The sequence below is a fragment of the Stigmatopora nigra genome, chromosome 7, assembly GCF_051989575.1.
Source record: "Stigmatopora nigra isolate UIUO_SnigA chromosome 7, RoL_Snig_1.1, whole genome shotgun sequence".
Lineage (NCBI taxonomy): Eukaryota > Metazoa > Chordata > Actinopteri > Syngnathiformes > Syngnathidae > Stigmatopora > Stigmatopora nigra.
The window spans coordinates 14,358,228-14,375,937 of NC_135514.1; the positions used below are offsets into that span (position 1 = coordinate 14,358,228).

A 17,710-nucleotide genomic window follows, 5' to 3' on the forward strand; every position below is an offset into this window, starting at 1 on the left:
TATAGTTTATTCGCATTAGTAATTTACATTCGTTTGTTTGACCATTTGAAATAAAACAAAAATTGGTAGAATTTAAAAAAAATGCAGAGCTGATTGTGTTCAAAAGAGGGCAGCACCATCCAACTCTAATTTGTATAAGAACAAATTGATTCTTTTTGAACTACTACTACTACGCTGATACATAAATATCTATGGCTCATTTTATTGTGGGCGTGGTCACGGAAAGAAGGGCTAATTTATGTGCCACCATTTAAAACTTGACAGATTTTTTTATTAGAATTTCAATGGGAACGACAATGAATATAACATTACACACTTATTTACGTACGTCACTTATACAACAAATGCATTAGAATAAACTCCTTTATAAATGTTTACACTTTTTTTCTAAATTTGCAATTGTGCAAAAACCTCAAAACCCTGTGGGGGGCTGTTGCAAAATACTAATAGTTTTTGTTCAGTCAGTTTCTTGCGTGTTTGTAGTGGAATATCTCCAAAAAAAATCACTTAAGGGAGCTTTTCATCAAAAACAATTCGTCCATCACCTCTGAAAAAAGCAGAGGAGGATTTTTCTCGTATTTTCGAGTCCAAATTTTTTTCTTCTTGCCACGTTTTTGTTGTTTTCAGGACGTAGAAGTTTAAGTCCCCGAACTGCTGGTGACGTTAGGGACCACAGTGGTCCCCCTTTGGCCTTTTTGCCTCCTCCTGCCACCTCCCCGAGCGCCATCTTTAGCACCCTTGGAATTTTGAAGCTGACCCCGCTTGGATTTTTTCTCTAAAAAGACAAAAATAGAAGTTATTGAAATAAATGCCTATAAGTGAAGGCCTTTATTGTCATAATACAAGTACAATTATATTTAAAGCTATTCCACAAAGTGTACATGTAAATAAGTAGTCATAAAACGATTTACCGTATTTACTCGCGTATAAGCCGCCTCCGTGTATAAGCCATACCCTTTAAATTGCCTTAAAATTGGTGAATTTTACAATTTCTCTCATATAAGGCTCCCCCTGATTTACAATTGTGACCTCCATATTCATGTTATGCAAATTTAAAAAAATCTCTTTTAGTTTACCCACTTAGAGAAGGTGAATACATTAAATCACTTGTCTATTAGGATCGGATAGCCATTTCTGGTCACCAAAAAAAAATTCAACTCTCTACAATGCACAGTTTGGACAAACAGCGAGACAATCTTAACATACACACACATACACACCCATCGATCACACTTTATAAGGATTATAGATGAATTTCCGTATAGGCCACATTGCCTTATGGCATTTCATCTTTGTCACCCAGTTTCATTTAAATTTGTGCACATATAAGCCGTACCCTTGATTCAGTCATCATTTTTTTAGCAACAAATACGGCCTATATGCGAGAAAATACAACATACAGAAAAAAATGCAGTGGGAAGCGCAGTGGATGAGTGGCTCGCACGTTTCTGGGCTTTCAGTGTTCTCCGTGTTCTTTTATGGGTACTCCAGTTTCCTCCTACATCCCAAAACATGCATGCTAAGCTAATTGTAGGCTAAATAACCCCTAGCTACGAGTGATTGGACATTTATCTCCTTGTGCCATGCCATTGGCTTTAATGGTGTTCCTATTTAACGGCTGAGTTCCATTCAACTTCTTGAACTCGTCACTAATGCGGTCAAGGTGCTTTGAATTGGAACCAAACACCCCATTAATTTATGCCAATTCTCCTTATGCACCAGGCCTCCCGCCTCAATCAACGACCCCCCCCCCTCACAAACCTCCCCTTTTTCCCCAAATTCGACCCCCAAAAGTAAGGTAAATTACCGCATATATGCCAATAAATCATATATTTTTAAACAAGTTTGTCGCACTCCCACAGATGAATATACGTGAGCTAGGTATAAGTCAAATAACTTAAATAAAGCCCGCCACTACTACATACACACACACACATATACACACATATTCCCGAGCTTTCGCCGCCATCGACACTTTGGAAATTTTTACAAAAGGGTTTATAATATTTCACCGCTAATTGTTTCCCCGAAATTCTTTCCAAGGCGAATTCACACGCGAGTCATTTCTCAACGGCAGCTGTCCGCCTGCCGAACAGCCGATTTCCCTCCGGGTGGGAGTCCGTTCCCGCACGCGCTATACCAGGCGTGGGCAAACTTTTGGGACCCGGGGGCCACATTGACTTTAAAATTTTGATAGATCAGCACAAGATAGGATACATATTAAGAAGTGATTCCGTTAACAGTACATATGAAACATTACCAGAAAAAAAGACTCAAGTATTAACATACTCGTCATTCATCATTAAAGTAAAATGTATAAAGTACAAAGTAAAGTAAAAAAGTATAAAGTACAAAGTAAAGTACAAAGTATAAATTAAAAAGTATGAATTAAAAAGTATAAATTAAAAAGTATAAAGTAAAAAGTAAAAAGTAAAAAGTATAAAGTATAAAGTATAAAGTATAAAGTATAAAGTATAAAGTAAAAAGTATAAAGTATAAAGTAAAAAGTAAAAAGTATAAAGTATAAAGTATAAAGTATAAAGTATAAAGTATAAAGTATAACGTATAAAGTATAAAGTATAAAGTATAAATTATAAAGTATAAAGTATAAAGTATAAAGTATAAAGTATAAAGTATAAAGTATAAAGTATAAAGTACAAAGTATAAAGTAAAAAGTATGAAGTAAAAAGTATAAAGTATAAAGTATAAAGTAAAAAGTATAAAGTAAAAAGTAAAAAGTATAAAGTATAAAGTATAAAGTATAAAGTATAAAGTATAAAGTATAAAGTAAAAAGTATGAAGTAAAAAGTATAATGTACAAAGTATGAAGTACAAAGTAAAGTACAAAGTAAAGTAAAAAGTATAAATTAAAAAGTATAAAGTACAAAGTATAAAGTACAAAGTATAAAGTGAAAAGTATATAGTAAAAAGTAAAAATTATTAAGTAAAAACTATAAAGTGAAAAGTATAAAGTACAAAGTAAAATAAACAGTAAAGTAAAACGTATAAAGTACAAAGTAAAGTAAAACGTATAAAGTACAAAGTAAAGTAAAACGTATAAAGTACAAAGTGAAGTAAAACGTATAAAGTACCAAGTAAAGTACACAGTAAATTAAAAAGTACAAAGTATAAAGTACAACGTAAAGTCAAAAGGAATGTGTTAAGAAATATTAAAATGTCATTTTAAAAAAAACAGAGGGGCTGTAAAACACCAAAAAAACAAATGAGAGTGGGAAAGGTGGATCCTGGCTGAGATATTTCCAACTAAAACACTACATTATTGCTCTTCACATAACCTTACATTTGTTTTCGAATCTTCTCTCACCTAGCCCCGCCCCCTTTACGTCATCACACCGTGCCCGAACCCCGGCACCCCTCCAAAACGAGGCTCACGCGAACGTCACGTGTCGCAAATTCACCGCAAATTTCAATAAAACGCTCCAATTCAAAACAAATTTCCAACACAGCTGCTTTTTTGCAGGCATCCTCTGTCCAATAAATGTATTCTGGGCGGCGGCCAAGAACGACTAATCGCCTGAAAAAGACACAAAACAAAAATCCAGCGCCAAACGGCGAGTAACAAAGTTTAGGTATTGCCTCATCTGTCATTGCTTGAGGAACGGAGCGTGTCGGCTCATTTATGGTGAGCGGGAAATCCGGCAACGGTCCATTTAGGCTTACGAGATCGGACGCCTGTGACGATAACCGGCTAGCTAAGTAACGGGAAGTTATGACGTCTTTGTCCTATGTCTATATTTTCTCTTTATTGTTATTAAAACTATGGAGATTGTTGAAAATATTCTTTGTTTTTAAACAAAAACGCAATTTTATGTTCACTAAGAGTCAAAGTTAAACAATTTCCATATTACATAAACTAGAATTAAAGTCACTACTATAATGAATCGGATTAAATGTATTCTGTATTGCCCCGAATATAAGACGATAACTTCTTTTGCAAGCCTGAAGTTTTAAACAAAGTGTGTTTTTTTAGGAATGTGAGAGGAAACCGGAGTACCCAGAGGAAACCCACACAGGCCTGGGAAGAACAAACTCCACACAGATGGATGTGACCTGGATTTGAACCCAGAACCCCAAAGTTGTGAGGTCGAATAATAAATATGGAGGTGAAAATTGTGAATCAGGGGGCGGCTTATACGCGTGAAATTGTCAAATTCAACCATTTTAAGGCAATTATAAGGGCATGGGTTATACGTGGGTAAGGCTTATATGCGAGTAAATATGATGTTAACAGTTAAGGTGAAAATTGTTAATCGGGGGGGGCTTATATGCGAGAAATTGTCAAATTCAACCATTTTAAGGGTGTGGCTTATACGTGGGGTGACTTATATGTGAGTAAATATGATGGTTAAGTTGAAAATATGTTAATCATTGGGGCTTATACGCGAGAAATTGTCAAATTCAACAATTTAAGGCCATTTCAAGGGTGCGCCTTATACATGGACACGGCTTATATGCGAGTAAATACAGTTAATAATATAGTTAATAAATAATATAGAGAAATGTTGGCTTTTATATCAGTTTTTGTCTATTATGACATGTTAGATTTGGTTCTTTTTTTATATTTTCTCCTATTTTTTGTCTGTTTACGTCAATTTTCACCCCCATATTTAATATTCGACCTTACAACTTTGGGGTTCTGGGTTCAAATCCAAGTCATGTACAAAAAATCTGAAAAAAAATTGCCAACCTCTCAAGCAGGGCACCTTGGTCGCCACACATTTTCGCCTCCCCGTCTGTGGCGCGCATTGAGAAAGGGAATGCGACAACGGAAGTCTAACCCGCGACTGCCAACCCCTTCTAAACCCACACGTTTTGTTCCTCTTTACGCAGGGACTCCATTGGCTCCACTCGGACAGCTGACAATCTGAAAATAGCCAGAAATATGAGTTATCTTACATTATCTTTTGTCCATTGACTTGTTGCTAGGCAGAATTTGCCATCACCTGCATATTCAAGGTAACTTTTGTAAAAAGACGGTTATGGGCAACTCACCCACGCACTCCATAGTGTCGTTGGCAGGGTGTTTTCCGGGTGGGCAACTACTGTAACACCGCCCGCTGTGCGAATAAAGACCCTCTTTACATTTAGTGCAAAAGTTGCGGTAGAAACAGGCGTCACACTTGTCGATTTTACATTCTGCAAAACAAAGGAGGACATACTGCATTTATTTCAGTATAAAACAGACCCATAATTTGTGAGTAAAATGGGTATTATATTTGTTTTGTAGTTTTTCTCAGCTCACATCAAGAATAGCACTGATACTGCTAACTTGCTAATGCTAAACATATGACAAAATATGTATTATCATGTGATAAAACAAACTACTACCTATATGAGCACAATTTTCAAAAGGAATTTTCCATTTTAAATCCTTAAAGTCTAGTTCAGCATCATAATATTTCAAATTTTTCAACGTCGGATTATTGAGCAAGTATAGCGCCCCCTGGGTGGACTCGTTTCCCTGGAGCAACATTTTTTAAAATCATTTTTACCACATCTATATTACCCCGAAACTTACCATAGGCTATTTTAAGAAGGCAGTTTTTTTGTAAAAGGTAGATTGTCGCCATCTGGTGGACAAAGACATATTTTACATCAACCATTATAACGGCTGCAGATGGGACTTTTTCACTGGCAGAGGGCAGTGTTTTAGTTTCAAATTTTTGTGTATTATGCTCGAATAAATACAAAAAATATTTAAAAAATTGAAATTATTCAAGGCTTATACGATGCCAGCCATCCTGCTTCATATTATTTGGACGTCTGGTGCCAACAATGGTAGCCAATGAGTGTTCAAAATGCTCAAATATTTGTTATTGGATTTTTCTTTAAGAAAAAAAATCATATGTATTATTTGAATCCTGTCTCCAGTACCAAAATATTTAATGATGTTTTTTTCAGTGTGTTAAAAAGCTACATAAATAATAGGTTTTTTTTTAAATATTAAAAATTATAGGGTACTTGGTGCCGTTTGGATTACAAAATATGACTTGCTAACCATTTAAATAAGTGCTAACATTGATTGCGACTTTCTTTGGCATTCCTCTTTTAAATAAAGGCCACATGTTGGGTAGAAAAACAAAATAAAAGAAAAACAGCAAAAAAAACAACAACACATGCTTCAATTTTACCCAGATAATTTGCTTCCAACTGGTAAATAATTAGCATTTAGCAGCAGGCTACAAAATACGAGAATTCCACCATTGCCAAAAAGTACACTGATTTATGTTTGGGGTTTTTTGAGGACAACTGACTGCTTCACAGTTCTAGGATCGTTGGTTCGATCCCAGATGGGTCTTGAACTGTGTGGAATTTACATGTAGGTTTTCTCCGGGTATTCCAGTTTCCTCCCACATGCCCAAAACATAGATGCTAGGCTAAGCTAGCTGATTAAAGACGCTAAATTGCGTCTAAACTCGAGTGATTGGTTCTTTGTCTTCTGGTGCCGTGTGATTGGCTAGACAAAAATTCTGGGTGTTACCCGCCTGGCAACCGTAGTGGACTGGGATAGGCTCCAGCACCCCCCGGCGGAAAATGAGAGATTGAATGGGTAAGAGAGATTTGAGGAAAAACAATGACAATGGTACTGACGGGTACATCTGTTGTTGCCTTCGGGGTTCCTCATGCCAAAGTAGCCCATTGGACAGGACGCTAAGCACACGCCCACTTGTCGAACGTCGTTGCGCTCCAGGTAGATGAAGAGTTTGGCCTTGCATTTGGTGCAACCGTTGTCTTCGGAACAGCGTTCGCAGCCTTTGGGGCATGATGGGGTGCCATCGCTACTCACTGACCCCCAAAAAATAAAAACAAAATGGCAAAAAACAAGTATTTAATGAAGTGTACTTATTACAGTAATCCCTCGAATATCGCGGGTCCAACTATCGCGGATTGTTTTTGTATGGGAATTTTTGCAACTTTTTTTTAATTGCATTTTTTTTGTGTAAAAATTCATAAAAATTTTAAAATCCATGCTGAAAATCGTAAGTGAAAGCCACTCCCCTTTCCTCTGTTTGCTACAAGAACTCAAGTGGAAGCCACTCCCCTTTTCTTCATTTTCTACTATTTTTTTGTATATGTTTATACATATATATATTTTTAAAGTTCATAAAAATGTGGAAAAAACGCAAATTAGGGTCACTCATATTTAAAAATATATATATTTTTTATTATTTTTGTTATTTTTACATAAGGGCTGAGTCCTAGAAGCAAACAGATAAAAAGGGGAGTGGCTTCCACTTGAGTTTAAACGTGGATTTTCACATTTTTATGTCCTCCACTTTCTAGTACGACTCAGCACTAAAGTTAAAAAAGATAAATAAACACATTTTTAAAGTTCATAAAAATATGAAAATCGCAAGTGGAAGCCACTCCCCTTTCCTCCGTTTGCTACTAGAACTCAGCCCGGATGTAAAAATAACAAAAATAATAATATATATATATATATATATATATATATATATATATATATATATATATATATATATATATATATATATATATATATATATATATATATATATATATATATATATATATATATATATATATATATATATATATATATATATATATATATATATATATATATATATATATATATATATATATATATATATATATATATATATATATATATATATATATATATATATATATATATATATATATATATATATATATATATATATATATATATATATATATATATATATATATATATATATTTAAATAGGGGTGACCCTAATTTGCGGGTTTTCACATTTTTATTAACTTAAAAAAAATAAAAAATAAAAAAATATATATATATATATATATATATATATATATATATATATATATATATATATATATATATATATATATATATATATATATATATATATATATATATATATATATATATATATATATATATATATATATATATATATATATATAAAGGAAAGGGGAGTGGCTTCCACTTAAGTTCTAGTAGCAAACGGAGGAAAGGGGGAGTGGCTTCCACTTATGTAGTAATAAATGTGAAAAATACTCAGCCCTGATATAAAAAAAATGTATATACATATTTTTTTAAATAGGAGTGACCCTACTTTATGGTTTTTCATTTATCACGGCCATGTCTAGTCTACATTAACCGCAATAATCGAGGGATTACTGTACCTCTATCTTTCTTTTCAATCCTAAATTTTGGCTAACTCACCCCATCTCTGCTTTCTGGTTTTTGAAGGCTTTCCAACATGGCCGTCACTCACGTAGCTGAGGAAGAGCATGGCCAGGGTTACCATACCCAGCCGCATAGTCCCTCTTGCTTGATCTCCTCCTTTGTCCGTCGCCATCTTTCAATCTTCCGGCCGGTGCATTTTTCAATCAAATTAAAGATGGACGCCGTCGAATGTTTGCTGTCTCAACCCATGAAGGACGAGGGAGGACGGACGACGGATTGACAAAAAATGATGTTTCTCTTGACTTCTGTGGAGAAAAAAGTTTTTAATGAAATTTATATATATATATTTTTTTTTATTTCATTCATTGACATTAAACATTTAGTCCAAGGATGTCAGACTCGGTATATATAATATTTTTATAAATGGATTAAATGAATTGGATTAAAGGGCCTGAATATTCAGTTTTTATAGATCAAAACAATGTTCATTTTAGATTTTTTTAAATGTGTTTTTAGATTTTACACAATGATTTTTGAACTAAAAACACAGAAAATAATGGATTAAAAAATGACTATTATTCATTTGAAAGGGGGAAAATCAGGAAATTTAATATACATCTATACTTCAAATTGAGTTTACTATGCTTTATGATCAAATTAAAATGATGTGGGCTGGACCATTTTAGATAAAATATTTATGTATTTTTTATATAAATGGATTAAATGAACTGGATTAAAGGCCCTGAATATTCATCTTTGTAGATTTAAAACAATGTTTACTATAGCTTTATTTTAAATATATATTTTAGATTTTACAATATTATTTTTGAACTAAAAACACAAAAAAATGATTAAAAAATGACAATTATTAATTTAAAACGGCAAAATCAGGAAAATTAATATACATTTATACTCTTCATTTGAATGTAATCCTAAAACAGAAAATCAGCACTCATGTTTTACTTTCTTGGACCGCACAAAACGATGCAGCGGGCCAGATTTGGCCCCCGGGCCGCCACTTTGACACCTGTGATTTAGTATGTATGTATATTTTTCTCTATTTTTGAAGTAAATGACTGTATTGTCCGCATTGTCTTGCATTATGCCATTTTGTTTACGTCAAGTCTAATTTATGCGCATATAAGCCGTACCCCTGTTTCAGTCATCCATTTTTTAGCGACAAAAACGGCTTATATGTGAGAAAATGTTAAGATCTCGTGTCAAATGCTAACCAAAGTCATCCCGATGACATTAGCACATCATTATTCTGACGCACTGGTAGAATAGCTAGCCCGTCGGGGGACACTTAGCGGTTGCTAAGCGGTACTTTGTGTGAATCATGAAAACACATCATTGTCACCTTCCATTTCCAAGTCAGTATTTGGAAGCCCTGAAAATGATGCAGCACCTGTTTGTTACTTGAAAGCACCATTACTGGCGACCGGCACGAGGCTGGAGAATAACAATTGAGTAACGGCCGGCGGCTGCCAAAAAACGCTTTCGTAACCCCACGCAAGCGCCGTTGCACAAACTCGCGGCGAAAAGAAGGCCAGAAGCGAACGATAACGTGAGTTGCTGATGACCCGGAGAGCTCAAGTTAATTGCTAAATTGTGTTTTTCACTCTGAAAAAAAAATCCTAGATCATTTAAATCTTAACAGGACAGATTTCAGAGCAAAGTTAAACTCGAGTTTGTATGTATGTATACATGTATACTACATAAATACACGTATACTACATAAATACATGTATACTACATAAATACATGAATACTACATAAATACACATATACTACATAAATACATGAATACTACATAAATACTTGTATACTACATAAATACATGTATACTACATAAATACATGAATACTACATAAATTCATGTATACTACATGAATACACGTATACTACATAAATACATGTATACATGTATACTACATAAATATATGAATACAACATAAATACATGTATACTACATAAATACATGTATACATGTATACTACATAAATATATGAATACAACATAAATACATGTATACTACATAAATACATGTATACTACATAAATACACATATACTACATAAATACATGTGTACTACATAAATATATATATATATATACTACATAAATACATCTATACTACATGAATACATGTATACTACAAAAATACATGTATACGTGGATACTACATAAATCCATGTATACATGTATACTACATAACTATGTGTATACATGTATACTACATACATACATGTATGCATGTATACTACATACATACATGTAGACATGTATACTGCATACGTACATGTATACATGTATACTGCATACATAAATATATACATGTATACCGCACACATACATGTATACTGCACATATACATGTGTACATGTATACTACATACATACATGTATACATGTATACTACATACACACATGTATACATGTATACTACATACATACATACATGTATACATGTATACTACATACATACATGTATACATGTATAATACATACATACATACATGTACACATGTATACTACATACATACATGTATACATGTACATCTGTGTATGTATATGTATATTTATTCATATGTATATATATTAATTTATTTAATATATTTAATTAGTTCACTGGTCGATTCTGGGCTTGTGTTGGTTTTCATCGGGTAAAAAAAATATCCATGCTAAGCTGGCTAACAGTCTCAATTATGTTAGCATGAATGCTTGTTTATCTGCAATTGGCTTTCCACCAAATTCAAGGCATCTGATGTCAGCTGGGTTAGGCTCCAGCACCCCCGCGACCTTGTAAGGATATGCGGTTCAGAAAATGAATGACAAATATATTTGTCTTTAAATAAAATGAATCTGCTTAAATCATAATGTTGGTATGGTTGCGTAATAGGAGTCACAAAAATGATATTGAAATATGAAATATTAAAAACAGTTCTCAATATGAGTCACTTCAAACTGAAACCACAATAATAAATTATTAAAAAATGTCTGGTAGAAAACAAAGCAGCACGCACCACAAAATAATAATTTAAAAAATCAAACTGATATTAAATATGAGCATAAAAATGTCTTAAATATTAAAAAAAATAACTCACCTGTCAACTGACGTCCACTTTTCCACCTTTAATTCCCTTTTTTGTCAAAAATACACCACTTTTTAGTCCCTCCCCTTCCAAAAAAACTTCAAAATAAAGCTTGACACGAAGAAAAATGAAAAATATATCTCACATAAAATATAACAAAAGTCCCGTAAGAATAAAAGTCCAATTAAAATAGAGTTATGATATTTCCAATGGGATCTGAAGGTCGATATAAAGTTATATACTTCAAAATAAAAATGTCATTTTTAAGCTTCCAGAATTGTTGCAGCTGCCTTCAACGACTCGGTTAAAAATGTGTGTGTGTGAGAGAGTGTTTTGTGTGAGAGTGTGTGTGTGTGTGTGTGTGTGAGAGAGAGAGAGCGTGAGATAGAGAAATCATGGAAGCCACGCCCACAAATTCAGTTCTTAGATGGAAGAAAAGCTGCCCGCCATTGTCATTAATTTAACCACTCAAAAATATTTGTGTGAGTCATCATCATTTCTATCAACAACCCATGTTTTTGAACAAGAATATTCTATTAAAACAATGTTTTTATTTGTATTTTGTAAAGTGATATTGTATTTGGGAATTAAAGGTTTCTGGGGTTTTAAAAAATATCATAAATAACAGTAATAATAATAATTGCATTAAGTGTTTCAAGGATTTAGTTTGGACATATTTGGCGCCATCTAGAGGTGTGTAAAAGAGTTTGATGTCGAGACCACAGATGGAAGACTAGTTCCACTTTTTCAGTCTTATTTCAATGCAAAAAAATATCGTCTTATATTCGGGTCAATATGGGATACAGTGGTACCTCGAGATATGAGCTTAATTCTTTCCGGTACTGAGCTCGTATGTTGATTTACTCGTATCTCAAATGAACTTTTCCTATAGAAATGAACTAAAAACAAATTAATTAGTTCCAAACATCTGAAAAAAACACCAAAAACAGGATATTGGATTGGAAAAACATTTTGATTTGTTCTAATTCGCCATCTATTAACAAAGTAACAAATAACTAGTGGTTTAAATAGTACTAAAATGTGTTTAATAGTATAGAAATGTGTTTAATAGTACTAAAATGTGTTTAATAGTACTAAAATCAGACTTTTTGCACGGCAACGCACTCCTAACATAACATAAACAAATTGAAATGAACTTGGATTACAATGCAAACACACTAAAATAAATTTAATCTAACTTTACACTAAACTTAATTCTAATTTTCTTTAAAATTTTGATACCTTTCTTCACCCGGGTTGGCTCTATTAGCCCCGCCTCCACCCTGACTTCCAGACCCAACCAATCGAGGTTTGTTTACTTTTGTCTTCCCTTCAAAATACTCCCAAAATAATACACACACATGTCCTCACAATAGTATAACACACAAACAAGAAGTAGTATATATACTCCTCTCATATTAGCCAACAAGCTCCGCCTTTCACACTAACTAACATGTAAAAAAAACACTGAAAAAATGCAAAGTTGCATAAATTAAACAATTCTATTCATTCATTCTTGAATTCCCTTCAGATTTAAAGTCTCACCGGATCAATTTACATGACTCCCATAATCCATATTTTCACCCCAACATTTCAAAGAGTCCAAAGCTCACCCGAATATGACATTTATTCAGGTGTGGCGTGAAATGACGACCGCTCTTGTTGATAGATTTATCTTGAGAACGCTACGTTACGCCACGGCCTTGTATTTGTTTTTCTTCATTTTGTGGTCAGGCAAAGTGTGTGTGTGTGTACATGTTTTGTGTGGGTGTATGCGGGTGTGTGTGTTTTGCATTTTAAAGCAGGACTTGATCTTCTTCATGGCTGCCAGTCAAGCATTTTGATGCGTTCGATGATAGAAAAATCGAGCAAAAAAACCACACTGGAGTGAAATATGAGGATGTTTTCAATGTCATTTTGCCTTTTTTGTGTTATTCCTGGAGATTTAACAATACAAGAGCGTGACGACTCGGGAGCGGAGGTTCTGGGTTCGAATCCTGGGTCACCCTGTACACTAATTAAATGAATAAGTTACATGATAATGTGGCTGTATTAGTATAAATATGCTCTAATACAGCCATATTATGTTTTATTCTATCTATTATATTAATTTAATGAGTTAGTATTTAAACAGGACATGCTCCAGCACCCCCGCAACCTTTGTTAAGCTAAGCAGTTTGGAAAATGAAGGAGTGAATAACCATTCACTGTTTAACCAGCTAGCCTAGCATACATGTTTTTAGGGTGTGGGCTAAACCTGGAGTACCCAGTGAAAACCCATACAAAATATATACACCGCGAGGGTGCCGGAGCCTATCCCATCCAGAAAATCAGAGGATACAAGGAGATAAACAACCAATCGCTCGTAGCTTTGGGCAATTTAAAGTGTTAGCCAGCTAGTTTAGCATGTTTTGGGGATGTGGGAGCAAACCAGAAGAATACCCGAAGAAAACCCACAAAATCAAGGGGGACCATGCAAACAGGGGAGGTATTTTTTCGCTGATTATGGCGCTCAAGACCGTGAAAATGGTTTAAAAAAGTCAACTTTATCAAGGTCATCAGTTCTGATAGGACGTCAAAACTGAGCACCATTATAGGTCAGATAATACCTCCCACGTTAAATGAAGCTTGAAGAAAGATTTTGACTAATGAGGCTAACAATTGATGATATCGTCCATTTTTTTTTGGATAACAGTCACGGTTTGGACTTTCCTTGATTCTTATCAGTGACATTTTTTAAATTGTTAACGAGATCATTTCAGAACAAGCTGTACTTTTGCATCGATTTAAATCATCATTCCTCCAATGGTGGCATGACTCAGCTAAAAAATGCTGGCATTTTATCTAAAAAATGCTCTTAAACAAGATGGCCGACCAAAATTTGGTTGAAATACCAAGTCATCCGTAGCTTTATAAGGGTTTGAACCCAAAAACACCCATGCTAGGCTAACTAGCTAACAGTGAATGGTTACTTATCTCCTCCTGCCATGTGATTGGCTAGCCACTGATTCAAAATGTCCCCTACCTGGTCCCCAAAGTAAGCTAGGATACACTCCAGCACCCCTTAAGTGGTTCAAAAAAATGAATGGCGATATAAGACTCAATATAATCCAAAGGGAAATCAATCATTTCATTCGCATCCTGTTGCGTCGCCCTCGTAAACATTAGCCTGACAATATTTTATCGCCGTTATTTAACATTGGAAGATCAAACAATGCCAAGCGAAAAGTTTTTTACTTATTTTAAATGGCTTTCCTTGCCAAAAACGAGATTTATCGCGTTTTAAACGAATCCTGCCAACATGTGTTTGCCATATTTGTGCTTAGTAAGAATATCACCTCCCGTAAAAACGTGTTGCTGGCCCTTTAAATATCGCACTTACTGTTAGAGGTCCAGTCAAGGTAAGAGGTACAGTTGAGTTTAACAGGGAGGGTTGCCAGATATTGTCGTCAATGGCAGTGAAACATGATCATTGGATGCCTTTTCCTGTCGAAATATAAAAGAGGAATATAGTCTTTATCCTCTGAAAAGACAATTGATGAGACAAAAAAGAGAGCTTTTAGGCAGTTCAGTTTGTCCAAATGATTCCACAGAGGGATCGAGTGGGGGAAGGTTTTTGTTCCAGTGGATATAGAGCAATCAGGTTTTTTCGGAATCTGGCAACACCTGTTGGCAATCAGTTGATTACACCTTCACAAAATCCAATTGGTGAAAATGTATCCTCTGTTTCAGTTATTTGTGTATCAGGTATTTATATATATTTATATATATTTTATATATATTTATATGTATTTATATGTATTTATATATATTTATATGTATTTATATATATATATATATATATATATATATATATTTTTTTATATATATTTTTTTTTACATTTTTATATATATTTTTTATATTTTCATATATTTCTTTTATATTTTATATATACATTTATATTTTTATATATGTACGTATTTATTTATTTATTCCTTATGTTTTTTCTACTTATTAACTTATTTATAACCTATTTATTTATGTCTAAAATGTCTTTTTCTGTGTCTGTATTCTCACCCTCTCGCTACTGTGATAATGAAATTTCCTGAATACGGGAATAAAGTTATCTAATCTAATTTAATCTAATCTAAGCAATCATTTTCGTCTACTATCAGTGATTAGAGCCAAAATGGCTAAAACCAGATCGGCTTTAACAAAAAAAGTACTTTAAAAAATCCCCTACCATTTGAAAATATCCAAAAAAATACAGGAAAAAAGTTTACGTTGCCAGGTATCGAATATACCAACATTTAAAAGACAGTCAATTAATGGAAAGCTTCTTTGTTCTGATCCCAAAATATCCCCGAATTCGTACATGACATATTAACGTTTAGGCAATTGCTAACACGCCAATATTTCCCAGTGGTTTCTACCCGATTCTAAGTTGCTTTGATTTGAGTTTTGGCGCAACCAATCGAATTTCGAGGTCCTCCGGCCCACCGTGGACAATATTGTAGTTGGCCGAATCCCTCTTCTCTTTTGCGATAGCTCGGGTCAGGCTGACAGGGAGGATGTTTGCGCCTGTGAACCAATGGGGCTTGAGGAGAGTTGACGAGCCAATGAACCCTTTGAACCCTGGCAATCGCCAAAACGTGGAGACTGAGACGACCTAAGAGGAGGTCGTGCTTCATTTGCAAACTCATCTCTGCTGTGATTTCCCTCATAAAAATCAAAGAAACTCTTGGAACTCTGCTCTGAGGCAAATGAAGAGTTTCAAAGCGCAATATAATCGAGTTATTTGCGAACTTCTGAATCTGTGTAAACCAAGAACTGCTGTATACTCAAAACCACCATTTTGAAGCTCTCTGTAAACTCAAGAGAATTCAAAATAGAGAAAAAAAAAACAGATAAAACGTTAAAAAATGAATATTTTGGCTTCTATGAATGAAATTCAAGAAAAAATAAACCATGTTTTTACATATAAAATGAAAAAAAATCACTTTTGCCGGCCATTGCTCGCTAAGGGTGCCGTTATCTTACCTATGGATGACCAACTAGACCGCTACGAACACACTTCCTGGTTGTACTGATCACATGACTTCCTTTTTGAATTTAATTTCTGTTTATTGATCCAAATAATATGCAAAAGTAGGGTCACCCTATTAAATTTAAAAAAAAAATGTATTTGTTTTTTTTTTTTACTTCAGTGCTAAGTGCTATTAGCATCCAGAGGACGGGGGAGTGGCTTCAGTGTGGAATTTCACATTTTTAGAAACATACAGCAAAAATTTTAATCAAAAATCAATTTTTTTCCCCAGAAAAAAATCTGCCATGTAGTAAAGCCGCCATATTTGAAGGATTACTGTATCACATGAGATATTTTTTCTCAATATTTTCCCTTCAAAGTAACACATTTGTACTCCTTATAAAAACCATCAACATAGAGGTGAAAATTGCCAAACAGGGGGCGGCTTATACGCGAGAAATTGTCAAATTCAACCATTTTAAGGCAATTTTAAGGGTATGGCTTATACGTGGGTATGGCTTATACATGGGTACGGCTTATATGCGAGTAAATACGGTGGTTAAGGTAAGAATTGTGAATCAGTGGGGGATTATACGCGAGAAATTGTCAAATTCAACCATTTTAAAGCCATTTTAGGGCCATTTTAAGGGTGCGGCTTATATGCAAGACAATACGGTAATTAATAAATAATATAGTTGGTCAAACTATATGAAAATCTTGGCTTTTATTCCAATTTTTCCCCATAAGGTGGCTAATATTCGAAAAAATATGGTCAGTGGTCACCAAAACATGGCTTCCGAACCTTAGACTGTTCAGTTTTTGGTTCTCACAGAACCAGCTTTTCCCAGGGGCCCTCAACCCATCACAGTCTCCATCCCATGCCAAGACATGATCCAGGTGGTCTTGCTTTTGATCCTCACCAACTCGTATCCTTTGAACAGATCCGCCATGTTTTTTTTGGGGCTATTCGGGGAAACAGAAGCGCCCCACTTCCCCTAAGAAGGCTGTGACGCCCAACTTCCTACAAAAAGGATTTTACGTCACCCCTATCTAATCGGACAGGCAGCAGATACTCGGGGAAGATGGGTCGCCGCCAGAAGGACGGAAATACGAACAGTAGTTCCATTCAAGCTGAGAGATCCTTGCTGGCACTCTACCTGATCTTAGACTGGTCTGGACAATGCTAGCTGGTTCAAATAAACCAGGGATGGGATAGCATCGGAAAGCTGCTCTTGTCTTACTCTTAGTTTCAATAAAGTTTTGGTTTTGATATGATTCCAACCTAGATTCGTCCTGGTTTTGAGTCTTGAGGGTCTTGTTTTTATCTTGATCTCAATTGGTACAGGTAATCCTTTGGATATTGCGCTTAATGTAGACCAAAAATGGCTGCGATAATTGACAAAAACGTGAAGTAGTGCAAGTCCTA

General features: G+C 34.4%; 1 protein-coding gene across 1 annotated transcript; it reads right to left on the reverse strand.

Moving 5' to 3' along the window:
- Positions 1-618: 618 nt before the first annotated feature.
- Positions 619-11,614, reverse strand: rspo1 (R-spondin 1). The gene is made up of 7 exons (XM_077721511.1): positions 11,291-11,614; positions 8,222-8,490; positions 6,613-6,807; positions 5,014-5,157; positions 4,686-4,885; positions 2,073-2,154; positions 619-775 (listed from the first exon to the last, which is right to left on the reverse strand). The coding sequence occupies exons 2-7, from the start codon at positions 8,355-8,357 to the stop codon at positions 639-641; spliced, it is 894 nt and encodes a 297-aa protein (XP_077577637.1). The 5' UTR covers positions 8,358-8,490; positions 11,291-11,614; the 3' UTR covers positions 619-638.
- Positions 11,615-17,710: the final 6,096 nt, after the last annotated feature.